The following is a 16,756-nucleotide window of genomic DNA, read 5'->3' on the forward strand; positions in this document are numbered from 1 at the left end:
GTTAGATGTACCTTTTAGAAGGGTTCAACACCAACCTGTCCGCTGCCGTACAACAAGTAGACTACACGTTTCCTCTGGTGTGTGAGTGAGCTAAGCTAACGCTAGCAGCAAGCAAGAAGACCCCCACATTATCCAGCTAGTTCACAGTTTAGGATCATAGGATCTGACCTGACAGATTGTCACCGTAATCATGCCTATTATACTGACAACCCAGGCGTATTGTAAAATGCTCTTACACGCTGCCAAGTACCCCCACTGCGCCGTGAATGGGCTCCTGGTGGCAGAGAAGATCAAGGAGAAGAAGAAAGACAGTGCATCTGCCCCGGTCCTCTGTGTGGACTGCGTCCCTTTGTTCCACGGTACTCTGGCCCTGGCGCCGATGCTGGAGGTGGCTCTGACACTGGTAAGTTGTCATCTGATAGATCAGTGAGTCTCAACCCTCAGGGGGGTCCCCACATTATTTTGGGGGGTCCTGGGATGATTAGCTTAATGTGAAACATTGTTTCCTCACTCAACAGTAAACAAACCAACCTACAGTTTGTGTATATAGCCTATGTGCACATTTCTAAAGTGACAATTTAAATGCTTTTTAATGCCTCCAAAATGTTAAACATTGGCCAAATTGTCACATTTTAGAGGAAGATAGTTGCGAGGCGTTGTGAGCTTGTAGATCTGCTATTTTAACAATAGAACCTTGTTGTACAAAATGTAACTCTTGGTGCTCGTCAGGGTGGGGGGTCCCCAGTTAGAATATGATTATTTGGGGGGTCACAGCCTGGAAAGGTTGAGAACCACTGTAACGCCATGGATGATCCCAAGTCTACACTGTAAAATACTTTTATGTTAACTCTTCAAGTCTGAGACTCTTGAAGCATTAAGGGGCCCCCTGGAATAACACGTTGGGTGTCACACAGGCCTGATATTAAACCAGGGCTTTGAGTTATCAAGGTAGTGCTTTCTACTAACTCCACATGACTGCTTATCTTCCCTCAGATTGATACTTGGTGTAAAGAGAATAAGTACGTCATAGCCGGATATTACCAAGCGAATGAACGGACAAAGGACTTCAGGTAACTCAACCACATGATTCCACCAATCTTATTATTATAAGACAAGACATCCTCTGCTCAAAATGCTCTTGACTGTCAGGCAGAAACATTCGATGTACTGTAAGAACACAATGGACCCTCCACTAAGCCCCACCTATTCCACTCTGGCAGGCCAAGGTCTGGCAAGCTCCACTTCTCACCCATTGACTTGCATGTTATATGATGGCTTTTCCCCATACAAATAATCAATCATTTCAGGAGCAATAACTTCAAAATCTCTCCTAAATCTTGTCAGCAAGGCCTGCAGTAGGCTATGCACTGGACAAAATGTGCATGACATTATTTCAGTAAACTAAAAACACAGGGAAATGTTAGATGGAGAACTTAAGCAGTATCCAACTCAATCAACTTTAACGTCATTATCATGTATGACCGGTCCGGACAGGAGTTTTCATCTTGTACCTCAGGGTAAGACTACATAATAGTAGCCGTTAATAAATAGAACGACAAATGAATTAATATACTTTAACGGAATCCGAAACGGGCCATCCCAGCAGCCATCAACACATCAGCATCACTGCAGATTTGTACATTAGTTTGTTTTATATGATTTCCATTACCTTTGTTATGATTACGGTGATTAGTATTGTTGCCATCACCTTGGCGGGTGAGTCGTGTAACTTTCCCGATGTCAAGCTGTGTATGTGTTCAACAACACAGCCATGCAGCCTTGCTGTTTTCAGCTCGGGAAAAGGAATGGAAAAATGCACCCTTCAACTGTTTTCACTGTCCCGTGACTCCCGTCTCAATAAAGTAAATGAAAAATACAAGAGCTTATGTCTAAGCAGTATCTTTCTTTTTTTCTTCTTTTTTTTATGTATTTCCTGAAATGTAACATATCGTCGTTGTCGGGTGGAAACCTTGTATGTCCAAAACTGTTCGTTTTGCATTTGTCATTTTAAAAATGATTTAAACTAGTGAAAACAGCCGATCTACAAGCACACAACGCCTCGCGCTGCGAGGCGTAGTGTGCTTGTAGATCTGTTTTCACTACTTTTGCGCGACGGCCTTGTATGATGAAGCAGGGCTTTGCTTGCTGAAAAAGGTTTACATTTGAAACTTGGAGATACGAGGTTTCTGCCCGACAGTGACGATATGTTTTGAACATGCAGGGTTTCCACCCCACAAGGTTTATTGTCTGTTTATTATCACCTGTCATGCAGACCCAACCAGTTTGCTGAAAAAGTTGCTGCCAGGATTTCAGAGAACTTCAGTGATGCAGCAATAGTGATGGTAGGACAAACCCATGTAGACCTGAACACATTGTTCATTGTACCATTAACAAATGCAGCGACGCAAAACCACTCATCATTTTGTCTCCATTTTGTTCCTTAGGTGGACAGCAGTAGATTGACAATGAGCTGTTTTGAACCCATTTTACTTATCTATGACCACCATGAAAACAAGTGGAAGAATAGAGATGTCAATCCGTAAGTGTCTGTTTTAAGTTCATACACACTTTGAAGTCAGTAATTAACCCCTGTTAAATTGGGTTATGGTAATACTATGCATTTTTTAAAGTGAACATTGGCCTTAACACATCCCCTGCCAAAAACGTTTATAAACGTTTTTGGGTACCCAGCTGTTGCCTGCCAAAAACGTTTATATACGTTTTACCATTTTTGGCCACTGGGGGGCACTGTTCACTAATATATGAGACAGCAATGTGTTCACTGCTCTCTGGGCAGCCTGTGATGCTGATAAAAAATTATAAAAATGTTATTCATGTAATCAGCTTTCTGCACACCTTCTTCAAGATGGCCGCCAAAATGGCCACCATCCACATGCTGTAATTGTTTGTGTGTGTTAATCTAAAAATTGTTTTTTCTTGGGGTTGATTATATTTTTCTGACAACTGCAAGGGGGCAATGGACATCTTCTGAGAGCTTATTTTTTTTCAAAAAATGTTTAATTTTTTTTTAATTTTCATTTTATTTTTTTGTAAAAAGCCTGACATTTCTTAGATAGAATTTTTTTTAACCCTTGGCAGGCAATGTGTTAAAGAAGTAGTTCACCCCCAAAATGACTTTTTTTTTCTATTGATTACTCATGCCATGGAGAGTAGAGTTCAATAATATTTTTTGGTTTTTGTCACATTCCTAAGACAAAAATTCGATTCCGGATGGGGCCCTGTTTCGAAACTGGTCCCCATCCGGAACGAATGGGGGTAAATTTATTGTTATCACATTTTTGTCTTAGGAATGCGACAAATAACTAAAATCACACTCGTGTGAACTGAGCGGTGGAGTGTGTGTGTGTGTGTGTGTGTGTGTGTGTGTGTGTGTGTGTGTGTGTGTGTGTGTGTGTGTGTGTGTGTGTGTGTGTGTGTGTGTGTGTGTGTGTGTGTGTGTGTGTGTGTGTGTGTGTGTGTGTGTGTGTGTGTGTGTGTGTGTGTGCACGCACCGCGCGCGTGCGTGAATGTGAGTCTGAACAACAGCGCCCCTCCCTTGACATGTGTGGTCAGAAAAGGTTACTGCAGGCTACAGACACGCATACCCACACACACGGCCACGTGGTGGAGGCTGTGTGTGTGTGTGTGAATGTGAGTCTGAACAACAGCGCCCCTCCCTTAACATGTGTGGTCAGAAAAGGTTACTGCAGGCTACAGACACGCATACCCACACACACGGCCACGTATAGGAGCGTTGTGACCACCGCTCAAAAATATTATTGAACTCTACTCTCCATGGCATGAGTAATCAATAGAAAAAAAAAACTTTTTGTGGGTGAACTACTCCTTTAAGTGGCTAATCAGACTAATCTATTTAATTGATTAAAATAATGATCATAATTGATAGCTGTGACCATACTGGCGATCTCCAATAATTAGCAATTGAAAGTAGAATTATTGGAGATGTTGCAGTTGAGTGATGGATGGTGGTTTTTGCCTGTGTTCCAGTGACTGTTTTGAGGACTGGCAAGAAGCGAGGAAGATCACATCTGCTCTGCTAGAAAGCAGGTCCCATGACGACCTGATTGACTTTGACAATCACTTGGATGACCTGAGGAATGACTGGACCAACCCTGTTATCAACAAGGCTGTGCTGGATCTGTGCTAGAAATTGGAGACGTGCTAAGAGATGGATAAAGTCATACAGTATATTGCTGCCATTCAGCATGCGTGATGCTGCAGAATGTGTAGCACAGGAATACAAGTGGAAGTGCTGAATAACAAAGTCTTTGCTCCAGTAAGAAAGTTTCTCACATTGACGAGAACTTTCAGAGTACTAACCTGTTAGGCCAAAATCTCATAAGGGCAAGCCAGATGCACTGTTGCATAAGTGTTTATCCCTCAGTATAGGGGATACTGGGGCGATTACGACTATTTTGTTTCAGAATGCAACTTTTCGATTGCAACTTTGATGTTTTCAGCAATAGTTTGTGTTTGGTCATAGTTAATTTATGTGCATAATATAAATTTGGGAAATGTTTAACCCATTTAGGCCTAGAATTATTGAATGCTTTAACCAGTGAAAAATAGCAGATATACAAGCTCACAGCGCGGCACCGAGTGCCGCGTTGCGAGCTTGTAGATCTGCTATTTTTGAAAAATCGTGAAAATGTGTGCAAGTCTTTGAATATCTTTGCCCCGATTTCTAAATCCTTCCTCTGAATCAGTGGATCTCAAACCTTTTCTTGTCAAGGACCCCCAAAATTACAGGTATTTGGCCGCGGACTCCCATCTCAAAATATGTTGTTCCGGGGACCCCCCAGAAGCAGAGATTTGAGTTAACAAAAGTCTGCTTTGAAAAATATAGATTGAAATATGTGCACACATTTTCACCATTTTTCAAAAATAGCAGATCTACAAGCTCGCAGCGCGCCACTCGGTGCCGCGCTGTGAGCTTGTATATCTGCTATTTTTCAATAGTTAAAGCAGTCAATAATTCTAGGCCTAAATGGGTTGTTAAATATATTTTCACAGCCGTCTTATTTCAGCGTTACTATCCATACAGAGGTATTATAAATTATATAAATGTCTTAAGATAATCGTGCTACTGATTTTTGATTTAGTGTTCCCTTCTCAAAGGCAAAGCAACAGAGCTGAAAAAGCATCAGTCTTATAATCTTGTTCAGTTTAGTCCCAATACGGAACACAAGCAGTCTTGTTGAGTGAGAGATGTATGTGTACCCCATCACAGGTCTGTTTTTTAAGGACTATAAATATAGAAGAGTTCGTCTTTGTTTTTTCATTTAGACTTTGTTTCCAATTTCAGTTTAGATTGTTTTAAAGCTTTTTTTTTCTAGTTTAGTTTATTTTCCTGCAGTGCAAAGGTGTATTTGCTTTTTTTGTAATTTAGTGTATTTGTCACTGGGGTGAGATTCTAAAAAGTTCTGAAAAATTATTTTGTGATAACTAAACCGTTAACTGACACAGCTAAAACATTGGAAGCTAAATTGCCTATGCACCCACAGTACTAGGCTGCTTATGCAATACATTGGGTAACTAAAGACTAATGTTTTTCTCTATGATTTAGTTTGTTTCTCTAATAACCATGCCATTGTTGCTGCCACTTTTGAGTGAACTGGCATCCCAAGAACACCACCTTGGGCACTGCTGTAATGGCCATAACGTAAACACTACAGAGTATATTTGCAGTGCTGTGTCTCAGGCTGGACTCGCACATATGCTTGAAACATCTTCTCCGTATCGTCTGAGAATGGCCACTGGGGGCGCCGTACTAATGCATTGTAAATGGAAGGTTGTTTGGTTTTTTGTCGTTGCCGTGTCTCTAGCTCAACCACAGCCTGTCTTTTGGCCAAGAGACACGGCAACGACAAAACACCAAACAACCTTCCATTGACGATGCATTAGTTCAGCGTTCCCAGTGGCCATTCTCAGACGATACGGAGAAGATGTTTCACACATGTGTGTGGGGCGCCTAAAAGAAACTCTTGACGTCACAAGCTAATTAACTGCTAAGTAATTGTTTGTTGCTCTAAAAGACACTTGTTCACATGCACAACGGTAGACTAAGCTGTTCAAGATTATGTGCTGTTTTACAGCAGATGTTTGCTTTTGCTAGGCCATAATATTTATTCTGAATAAATTGACCACTTCTAAAAGAGTTGATAGATTATATAAACGGTTTATTTAAAGGTACTGAAATAACTTTGTATTTGAGATTTAATTTAATCAGAGCTAATAATTACTGTAAATTATTGTGAGAACAATTGTTTTTTACAAAAGTTTGAATTGAATGTATGATTAAAACAACTTTTTGAGATCAATTGCGTCTTGGATCAGTTATGTTGAATACAAACACCAGCTCCATGTTTTGTTTTTTTAATCAGAAAGCACTTTGTCATTGATTCATAATGGGAAATATATTGTTGATTAAAACTATTAATATCTATTTTAGCTTCTATTAGGATTATTACTAATTCATTATTCTTATATAATTCATAATTTGGTTGGTTGGTTGGTCCAAATCTCTGTAAGGGTATTTTACACGTTTAATAATAGTAATAGCTCATAAACTAAACCTTAAAGGAGCTATAGTCAACTTTTTCTTGAAAAACGGATGCTAAAATAAAAATAATGTTTCGAAAATATTTTATAAAAAAATAAGCTTCATATATGTGTTTCAATTAAAAAATGACCACAAAAAGCGGAAAAATAAAGATAAAATAATCATTTTGGCCCTTTGTTTACATTTTTCGGACCCTGTAAATGTAAACAAAGGACCAAAATGATTATGTTATCATTATTTTTCCGCTTTTTGTGGTCATTTTTTTATTGAAACAACATATATGAAGCTTATTTTTTTATAAAATATTTTCGAAACATTATTTTTATTTTAGCATCCGTTTTTCAAGAAAAAGTTGACTATAGCTCCTTTAAGGAGCTTAGTATTGGGTAGTAAGGTTTCGAAGTAGTAATACTGTTAAATACTGACACCAAGTGGTGAATGAGTAGAATTGTTTTTATAAATAGCAGTCTCGTGATAGCCTCGTAAACCGAGACGGAAATCTACATTTAATTTGCTTTCAATGAAAATATAGATTTCCGGAGCAAGCTTACGATGCTATTGTAGATCTGCTATTTTCAAACATTTTGTACTTTTTCTTGGTGCTTTTTGTTTATTGATGCCAATACGTATGTACTTTTACTCAATTACATTTTGAATTCCGAACTTATACTTGTACAGAGCATTTATACATTGCAGTAGGATTGATACTTTTACTTAAAAAAATATAAAAAAAAAAAAAATGCACTTTTTCAACCACAATATTTCACTTTTGTTTTGTCTCTCCTGCGCATGTGTCGGGTGACGAAATAGTCCTACATGTTCCGGTTCCGGCTGCTTTTTTTGGCGCGGAACATTTGCAAGTTGAGCAAAACAAACAGTTTAACACACAGTGAAGCATGGATCCCTCTGAGGTGGAATTCCTCGCCGAGAAGGAGACGGTGAAGATAATACCAAACTTCAGTCTGGACAAAATCTATTTGATCGGGGTGAGTTTGTCGGGGTGTTTAATAAAGAGGCACAGCATCAGACATTTAACTTAGCAGGTCCTGCGGTTTGTGAGAGTCATGTAAACATGGTTACGTTCAGTGCTGGAAAAACATGTTTAAGTTACACTATGCCTAGTCAGTGGTGGAAAAGTACTATATATGTTTTTGTTTTAGTAAAGTATCAATACGGCTGCCATTCTATATTGTAGACATACTAGTAGAAGAATTAAATGTACTTGAGTAAAGTACAACAGTATTCGTTATCAAAATGTACTTTAAAGTACAAAAGTAAAACAAAAGCACTCATTATGCACAATGTCCCATTTCACAAGTTCAAAAAATATGTAAAAAAAAAACCTTTCATAATAGCATATCTACAAGCAATGTATGTTTTGTTTTGTAATATTCAAACCTACAGAGTTACTAATAAGTTAACCAACATTTTCAAATAATTGTAGTGGAGTAAAATTACAATATTTGGATCCGAGATGTAGTGGAGTAAAACTATTGGAAATACTCAAGTAAAGTGCAAATATCTCAAAACTGCACTTAAAGTACAGTCAATAAACATACCGAGTTACTTTACACCACTGCAAATAGCAGAATATGCAATGTCGTAGTAAATAGGGTTGAGATTTTAACAATATAATGATAATGACACAACGCAGCGTTACTAGTCATTTGTTTATCCTGTCTTTCTGTCACCAGGGCGACCTAGGTCCCTTCAACCCTGGGCTGTCTGTTGAAGTTCCTTTGTGGCTGGCTCTCAATTTGAAGCAGAGACAGAAATGCAGAATTGTGCCTCCTGAGTGGATGGATGTAGGTAAGGTGCAAAGATATTTACCCTACAGTAATACAGTTTGTACAGCGCTTGAAATCAAACTGATAATGGTGTACAGTCGACTGAAATGACAAAACTCTTGAGTACAAAAAGCTCAAAGCCCAAAAGCTTTCTTGCGGTCTTTATCCCTTTAGTTGACCTTGTATCAGTGAACTGTGCTGTCCTGTACCTTTTCCTATGCAAAAGTCTTCAATCAATCAATGTGTGTATGGACAGATATATAGTTTTTCAAACCTTTCCTCTGATGTTAAAGGTGTTGTAGTATTTTGTTAATATAAGTGTTAAATACAAATAGCTCTCCCTGTTTCTCCAGCTCTGGAGAGAGAGAACTCACAAGTGAAATTGGAAGTGATGACACAAAGAAGTGAGCAGACAAAGAAATCTACTCAAACACTTAAATTGTAGCAATTTGGCCTGTTTGGCTGAAATTGGCAACCCACCAGAAAGCATTCTGTTCATTATAGAGCTGAAGAGACGGTCAGGGAGACCCCTGTTATTGAACAAGATTGTGTATTGTGATACCACTTGGAGAAATATCGTGATATAGTATTTTTCCATATCGCCCACCCCTACTCTCACTTACCCCAGGTTTGAGGCCAAGGCTACATGGAGCTGGATATTTGTGAATCTAGAAATGTTTTGGTGCTGTTGGGGCTTGTAGCCACACGAAGCTGGATATTTTGGCAGTGAATCTGGATATTTTTCAATCCGGATAAATAAGTGGAGACACTGAAAAATATCCGCTTCACTGGATCCGTGTAGTGAAGACTTTACTGTGTGTGTGCTTGTTAGACCTAGATATCTTTGTCGTGTGGACCTAGATATTTTTCTATGTGGATATCTGAAAAACCTGGATATATGAAATATCCAGCTCTGTGTAGCCATGGCCTCAGCTGTTGGTGCTAATGCTCTCTTTCTGGTGTGTGGTGTGCAGAGAAACTGGAGGAGATTCGGGAGCTGGAGAGGAGGGAGGATACCTTTACGCCTGTTCCCAGTCCATATTACATGGAGCTGACCAAACTGCTCCTCAACCAGTAAGCAGAGAGCACTCTATTTCACTTTTTTACAGTCATGTTTGGTTAGTTGATTGAATCTCTTATTGACAAATGTTTTTACAGTACAGCAGAGATTTTGGTCCGTTAAACATTCAACATTCAAATAGTCTTGTGTGGCCAGACTGTTGCCTCCCACAATTTGCAAATGCTCCCGTCATACAGTTTGGGGAACAGAAGCTCTGATCATGATAAAGCGGATGTGAAGCCTCTCAGTTGTGCACATTTATCCTAATATAAACCAGTAAGACTCCCTAATCGGGAGATAAGAGACCGTCAGGTCACATGTTGTATACACCGCTTTGCGTGAATTTAGGGCAAAATCTGTAGGAGCAGTGTCCAAAAATGTTTTTAAAAATCGGCCTGATGGTGGCGCTAAATGGGACAGAATCGACAGATCCACGTTTTTGTTTTTGTTCTGTTTTTTTTCCCCCTTCCTTTTCTTCATTCTTTTCTCATATCTGCTATAGGCCGATGTATCCTTAAATTTTAAACACTTCAACAACCAATCATTGTAATTACTCCATGTATACTAGGATAGGCATTCATAAGCTTTCAGCTTCAGCCTATTCCTTTTGATCACCTGTAACAATGACTAAGTGGATGTATGAACTGATAAATGTATGTGAGTGATCAAATAAACTAAACTAAACACGAGACTAACACTCAAACAACTGGACAAAAAATCTCAATGTAACAGACAATGAATGATACAAAGCAATTCAGGTGGAAACCTTGTATATAAGCAGTTACTTTTCAGGGAATGGAATAAAGAACCAGTTCTCCAGTGGATCTAGTTTAGTTATTTAATCACAAGCTCTTGTTAATACTTTTCATCTGTTCAATATTTATAATGCACAGTTGCACACAAACAGAATCAACCACTTTCAAAATGCATTCAAAATAGCAGATCTACAAGCTCACACCGCTTTGCTGCTAGTTTCGCACATTTTGACTGACACTCTTGTACGATGATGGGACATTAATTTAAGGAAAAACATGATAGTTTCTGCCCGACAGTGTCGATATATTTCCCCCCACCTGAGCCATTACTATGCTGTAACTTCCATGACGTGTGGCTTATGTGTGTTTATGCAGTGCGTCTGACAACATCCCTAAAGCAGATGAGATCCGCACGCTGGTCAAGGACATCTGGGACACACGTATTGCTAAACTCCGCCTCTCCGCCGACAGCTTCATCAACCAGCAGGAGGCTCATGCCAAGGTAACCAGCTATTAACTTTATGTCTCCTCTCCTATCTGCTTTCTGCCTCCCACTACGAGCAGAGAGCACATATGGAAGTATCTCTCTACAATAGAGAGATGCTACATTCACACTTTAATGCTCAATTCTGATTTGTGGCTCAGATCTGATCATCATCATTATTATGATTTTAAAGCAGCGCTATTCAATATGCGGCCCGTGGGCCACATGAGGCCCCATTTTAGTGTGGACAAATCATTTCTGGTGTCATTTTCTCTCCAAAACCCTTAAGAAATGATTTGTATCTTGTTTTATACAAGACCTTTAGGCTTTTCTGCTATTTTGTTTGTTACAAAAGTTGAAGTTTGAGTAAACATTAATGTATTAGAAACATATGGACTAACACATGCCGACGAGTGGGCTCATCGGTAGATAGAAAGCTGTTTCGACGATGCGGTGAGCGGGCACGTCCTGATAAGGCAAACTAATGTACTAAACCTCCTTTTGTTATGGTGAAATGTGAGCTCACCTGCATCGCGTTTCATGATCCCATTCATGCGTTTATCGTGCGCTTGCCCAGGCCTTACGGCCTGGCTATAAATATAACGATTGCATTCACCACGGCTTCGTAACTCGCGCGGCACTCCGCTGGCCTTCGCGCCGCTTGCAATGTGGTGGACAATAACTGTGACATATAACCATTGTATTGCTCAAAATTCTTTATTCATCACTACGGTAGGAGACCCGGGCAGTACATTTGCCCAGTCTGCCTTATCGGCGTTTGCCTTAGCGGGATTTCCCTGCGGTGAGCACCTTTAGATTTGTACATGTTTTGAGCCGAATATGGACGTTGGGGCTCAACCAGCGAGAGCCCTATGACTCCCCCTTATAACTCCAGGAGAGACATAACGTCCGAATATTAGCGACCTCTACTGGTAGTTATGATTTATGGCTAATGTTGATGTGTGTTGCATGACATGCCCTTTTCTCCTGTCATTATTCAGTGTTCTATAAAACAACCATTACAAAAATGCCTGGCAATTGGCATCATAACCATTTCTGACTGCAGTAAAATGAATGTATTCATTCTATGAACACAACCATAGATGGCATGAACATGTTTCACACCTAATGGTGTTGTCCGTTTCCCTTTCTAGCTGGACAACCTGACGCTGATGGAGATCAACACCACACGTGCCTTTCTCCTCGACTCCCTCAACTGCATGTACAAGCTACGTTCCAACCTAATGCCTGGTGCCAGTAAGGGAAAATCTGTGGATTATTGACCAGCAATCTCCAAGGACTATAATTGCCCAGGCTTCTTAGTGGCAGGACCGAACCAGTATCTTCAAGGATGGGGAAACCTCAGACAGAGCGTGGGAATTGTCTGGATCAAGGCCCAGTGCCTTATAAGACAACAGGATTATAGAGAAGACTGCTCTTCAGGCCGGAATGCTTAAAGGAGTAGTTCACCCCCAAAATGATTTTTTATTCTATTGATTACTGCAAGCCATGGAAACTTGAGTTCCATAATATTTTTTTGTATTTGTTGCATTCCCAAGACAAAAAATGTGTTTTGGTAAATTTACCCCAATTGATTCCGGATGGGACCCACCCGGAATCAATGGGGGTACATTTATTGTTATCAAATGAATGTCTTGTGAATGCAACAAATACAAAACATATTATTGAACTCAAGTCTCCATGGTTTGAGTAATCAATAGAAAAAAAGTCATTTTGGGGGTGAACTACTCCTTTAACTTTTGTGAAAAGCTTGAAGCAACAAAGTGTGTGTGTGTGTGTGTGTGTGTGTGTGTGTGTGTGTGTGTGTGTGTGTGTGTGTGTGTGTGTGTGTGTGTGTGTGTGTGTGTGTGTGTGTGTGTGTGTGTGTGTGTGTGTGTGTGTGTGTGTGTGTGTGTGTGTGTGTGTGTGTGTGTGTGTGTGTGTGTGTGTGTGTGTGTGTGTGTGTGTAATGAAAGGAATCATACAGGTAATTGACTCTACAGCAAAGATACCTAATGTACTGTACGTATTCCATTCAGAGATGCATGTATACATTTATTACCATTTAAGGCTCCAATTCAGGATTTTTAGTTTTTATGAATAAATAAAATAAAAACTAATTTGTAAGTAGACAGTGTATGTTAACACAATATAATGAACTAGCACCTCTGCAGTGGTTGGAGGTGGTCTCCCATCTCTTCCCTTGAGAAACGTCAACCCTGGCCTGGTATTGGGTAGGACACCAAATGTTTGAATTGAATTGCTACGACTTTGTGGCTGATAATGATAAACCCTATGGTGAAAATGAATGGGCTGTTTACTTCCGACACTTCACTTCGATGCTCTATAGGCAATATTTAGCCAATCAGATTCAACTACAAATCCTTAGTCGGGACGGGCCTAAAAAGATGGCACAATTTCAGTCTGCTCTGTGTGTCAGAAGGACTGTAGACAGTTCAAAAACCTGCCTACCAGTGACATACGCCCATACCACTCCATATATGGCCACAAATATATGGGCATATACCGATGACATCAGCGATTTCAAGGCTAATGTTTACATGCCGATCCTACCGATTGCGCTTGGCTCCATATGTGCATTTGATGAGGCCTGTTTTGTTGTCTGACATCAGTGCATGTTGAATGGTTTCTGTTGTGACTGACAACATACATGTGCATTTGACAGTGGATGTTGAAAACCAAATATGTACACATTTCAGCTACACTTTCTGTGTGTCTCTGTTAAAGTGAGTATCAGCTCCTGTATTGATTACTTTTCAACAAAAGGTGTTCATTTTCACACTAGGACACTATCAGTACACATCAAACATCCTGGTTTTGCTGCCATTATACATTTTTATATTTAGATGTATCTGGAATACACATTTCTGGCTGTGTGTAGATCATAAAATAAGATTGTTATAATCAAGCGCAGCCTACCAAACTTAAGGACACTTATAATTTAAAGTATAAAGAGCTGTCAATGGGGAAACACTAACCTCTGAACCAGATTTATACCGGTTGTAGCTTTTACTGACGCTTTTCCTCCCCATAAGCATCCATTTGTCGATGCCAATTAGCGTCTGGAGAGAGATGAGGTGGTAAAGCTAATTTCTCTGCTGTGTGACCTTTTGTAAAATAGTCTATAAGTTTGCTCTAAGGAAATCTTCTGAATTTCTGTAAAATAAACACCACATACACTATCGGTCACAAGGATTCAAATGCTTATTTTCCTTTTGACACATGACACACATTTTTCAAATATTTTATTCTTTTTTGTCTGAAATCACAGCCATATATTCATAAATACCTAATTACTACATTCAACAAAGAATATATTACATTACAATGAATTCAAACAAGTACATTTTAAAAACAGTATTTCACAGCATCTAGACATCCTCCACTGAGTAGGGGGGGCTATTGCGTAGGCGTGCGTGGGTTGGAGACAAAGGGTAGGGTGTCTGGGTGTCTTACTGTACTGAACCTCCCTCCCTCGCTCATTGGCAGCAAACCTCCACGTAAAAATGCTCCTTAGCTCAGCGATTCTCAAACTTCTTTTCATTTCAAGGACCCTCATTTTACTAAGCATTGTAGGCCACAGCAACTCTTGAGTGTACAAAAGGCTCCATTTTGTGCACTCCCAAAAGTTACCAGTCATTAAGCTGGGGACCCCCCGGATCCCTCCCAAGGATCCCCGGACCCCACTTTGAGAACTAGTGCCGTGGCTAACCGATAGCCAGTGCTCTTAGCGCTGTTTGAATGGCCTCCTATACTTGGTATCCCTCTGATAGTCTGAAATGGCTCAAATGCATGGCCTCATAGTACACGTTAGCGTCGGTCCTCATTTATAGAATATAATGTTATGTTATATGATCAGACTGAAATTCTGAAACGTGCAATTAAAAACATCTCAGTTGTCATCCACTCTGCATGTAATAGCTCCTAGTTTTACATGCCTGCTTCTGACTTGATATGTGCACGTTGTATGAAAGAGCCACCAGAGTACTATCTATTGCAGGGGTCTTCAACGTTTTCAGGCCGAGGACCCCTTAGTTGAGAGAGAGATGAAGCAGGGACCCCCACAACCTGTTCATAGATTCCATATAGTTTCATCGTTTGACAGGATAATCATCAGTGTATTTTGGATTCATGTCAATTTGTGTTTTCAGATATTTAACCACTTGAACCGTCAATACTTAATAAACGTGACCTTTCATTCTGTACTTAGTCTGCTCTTTCTCCCCTCTACACCAAACCTAGCCAAAAATAGCCGATCTACAAGCTCACAACGCGAGGCGTTGTGAACTTGTAGATCTGCTATTTTTGGCTAAAGTTCTCAGAATATGGACGCTAGGGTTCAAGTGGTTAATACTGTATAGAAAAGGAGAAAAAAAGCTTCTATCACAAAAAGATTTGGAGGACCCCCTGTAGTAACTCTGAGGACCCCCTAGGGGTCCCGGACCCCGTTGAAGACCCCTGATCTATTGTGATAAAAAGGCATACATGCGGCACAATGCCGTGTAATAGGAAAAATGGTGATCGATGAAGACGTTCAAATGGGAAGCTACTACTTGTTGATGTATTCCATTCTAATCCTCAGACACTTGTGTATACAGTGGATGGAAGGTGCAGTTGCAGCATTATGTCATTGTGATTAAGGAATCAGGGGCAGACAATAATAAAAAAAAATAGTTAAAAGTATAAAATGAAATCCAAATACATTCTTAGATGCATTTCCTCACGTGTCATCCCTTTTGTATACCCCAGTCCAACATTCATAACACCAATACTGGAGATGGCACTGTATAAAATCAAATTGGTGAAAAGTAAACCTAGATTGTGCATGAGGGTTTATTGTTTAATCCAATCACAGTCAAGCTCTGAGCTGGGCCAATTGACTGCCACTAGGCTACAGTGCAGAGCTCCAAACCTATGCTTTAACTTATACTCTGTCATACGATGGTGTTGCTCGCTGAAGATAGATCTACAAGCTCACAGCGCATCATGTGTTGTGACACATTGAGCTTTACAAATCAGGTTTTTTACAGTCGTACGGCAAATTAAGAAATTAGCCTTCAGTGCTGTCACTCTATAGGCAATGGTCAAAACTAAATGGGTGAATGAGGGATAGACAAAAAGGACAACTGAAAGACCGTGAGGGACCAATACAGTGGCTTGGTAGTCAGCAATGTTAAGATTGAGCTTTATATCGTAGATGCACAGCTTGGAACCACTGTGAGCATCTCTTATAGCTCATATGATTCATCTAGGATTGGCAAACCAGAACCCTCTCAATGCCTTTGGATGGGAGGGTCCAGGACAAATGCAGGTTTCCACAAATTTGACACCAAAGGAAACGGGGTCAAAAGCATGCAGTTGGCCATTATGGTTCTGAAGTTGGCTCCCTAATTGTGGCTAGATTTAAAGCAAATCATTAAAAATGGTCTTATATGACATATCTTTTGGCACTATATTTTATGGCTGCTGCAGAGGGCTAGTATCTTGTAAGGCATATTGATTTGCTAATAAGTATAATATTGGTGATTTCTGGGTCTGCTGCAGTATAATGTTGAAGAGTATGAGGTCAAGTTTCAAGAGGTCAACAAAGAACATGCATTTTTATCAGCCCCATTTAGCTGGCTACTGTAGGCCTATTACACTGTTCTTATGTATTCAAGTCACAGTCAAATCCTCAGTATTTCTTTAAACTCTTGAGTGTGAGTGTACAAATGTAATCAAATCCATTTGGTTACATTTGTACACTCTCAGAATTAAATGAACACAGAGCTCAATCATAAATGTTCCACCTCAGGTAAAGGATGATTGATGCATACAAATCAATGTATACAAATCAAAGGACTGTGATGGTCTGTGGTGGTCGATCACGTGTCCATGTTGAAGAAATTCATAGGCTAAGGCCGATTTATACTTAGTTGCCCGCTGGTGGCGTGCATAAGAAAAAGGAGAATCTACAAGATCAGAGCATGTAGATGTGCTTTTTTCCCAATGTGTGACACGATGTTCAACAAAGTATAAATCAGACATAACACCTAGTCCAGCCAGGAGCAATTGTGATACATGGCG

General features: G+C 39.9%; 2 protein-coding genes across 2 annotated transcripts; both read left to right on the forward strand.

Annotated features, from left to right (window-relative positions):
* Nucleotides 1-137: 137 nt before the first annotated feature.
* Nucleotides 138-4,168, forward strand: emc8 (ER membrane protein complex subunit 8; the record flags this gene model as incomplete). Its single annotated transcript, XM_080729810.1, has 5 exons — nucleotides 138-403; nucleotides 994-1,070; nucleotides 2,273-2,342; nucleotides 2,445-2,539; nucleotides 4,009-4,168. Exons 1-5 carry the CDS (start codon nucleotides 191-193, stop codon nucleotides 4,166-4,168), a joined length of 615 nt encoding a protein of 204 aa, XP_080585936.1. The 5' UTR covers nucleotides 138-190.
* A 3,311-nt stretch (nucleotides 4,169-7,479) lies between these two features.
* gins2 (GINS complex subunit 2) lies at nucleotides 7,480-11,952 on the forward strand (the record flags this gene model as incomplete). The annotated part of the gene is made up of 5 exons (XM_080729812.1): nucleotides 7,480-7,569; nucleotides 8,278-8,392; nucleotides 9,345-9,444; nucleotides 10,561-10,687; nucleotides 11,824-11,952. 5 exons carry the CDS (start codon nucleotides 7,480-7,482, stop codon nucleotides 11,950-11,952), a joined length of 561 nt encoding a protein of 186 aa, XP_080585938.1.
* Between the last annotated feature and the right edge of the window lie 4,804 nt (nucleotides 11,953-16,756).

Source organism: Nannobrachium achirus (assembly GCF_963921795.1).
Source record: "Nannobrachium achirus genome assembly, chromosome: 7".
Lineage (NCBI taxonomy): Eukaryota > Metazoa > Chordata > Actinopteri > Myctophiformes > Myctophidae > Nannobrachium > Nannobrachium achirus.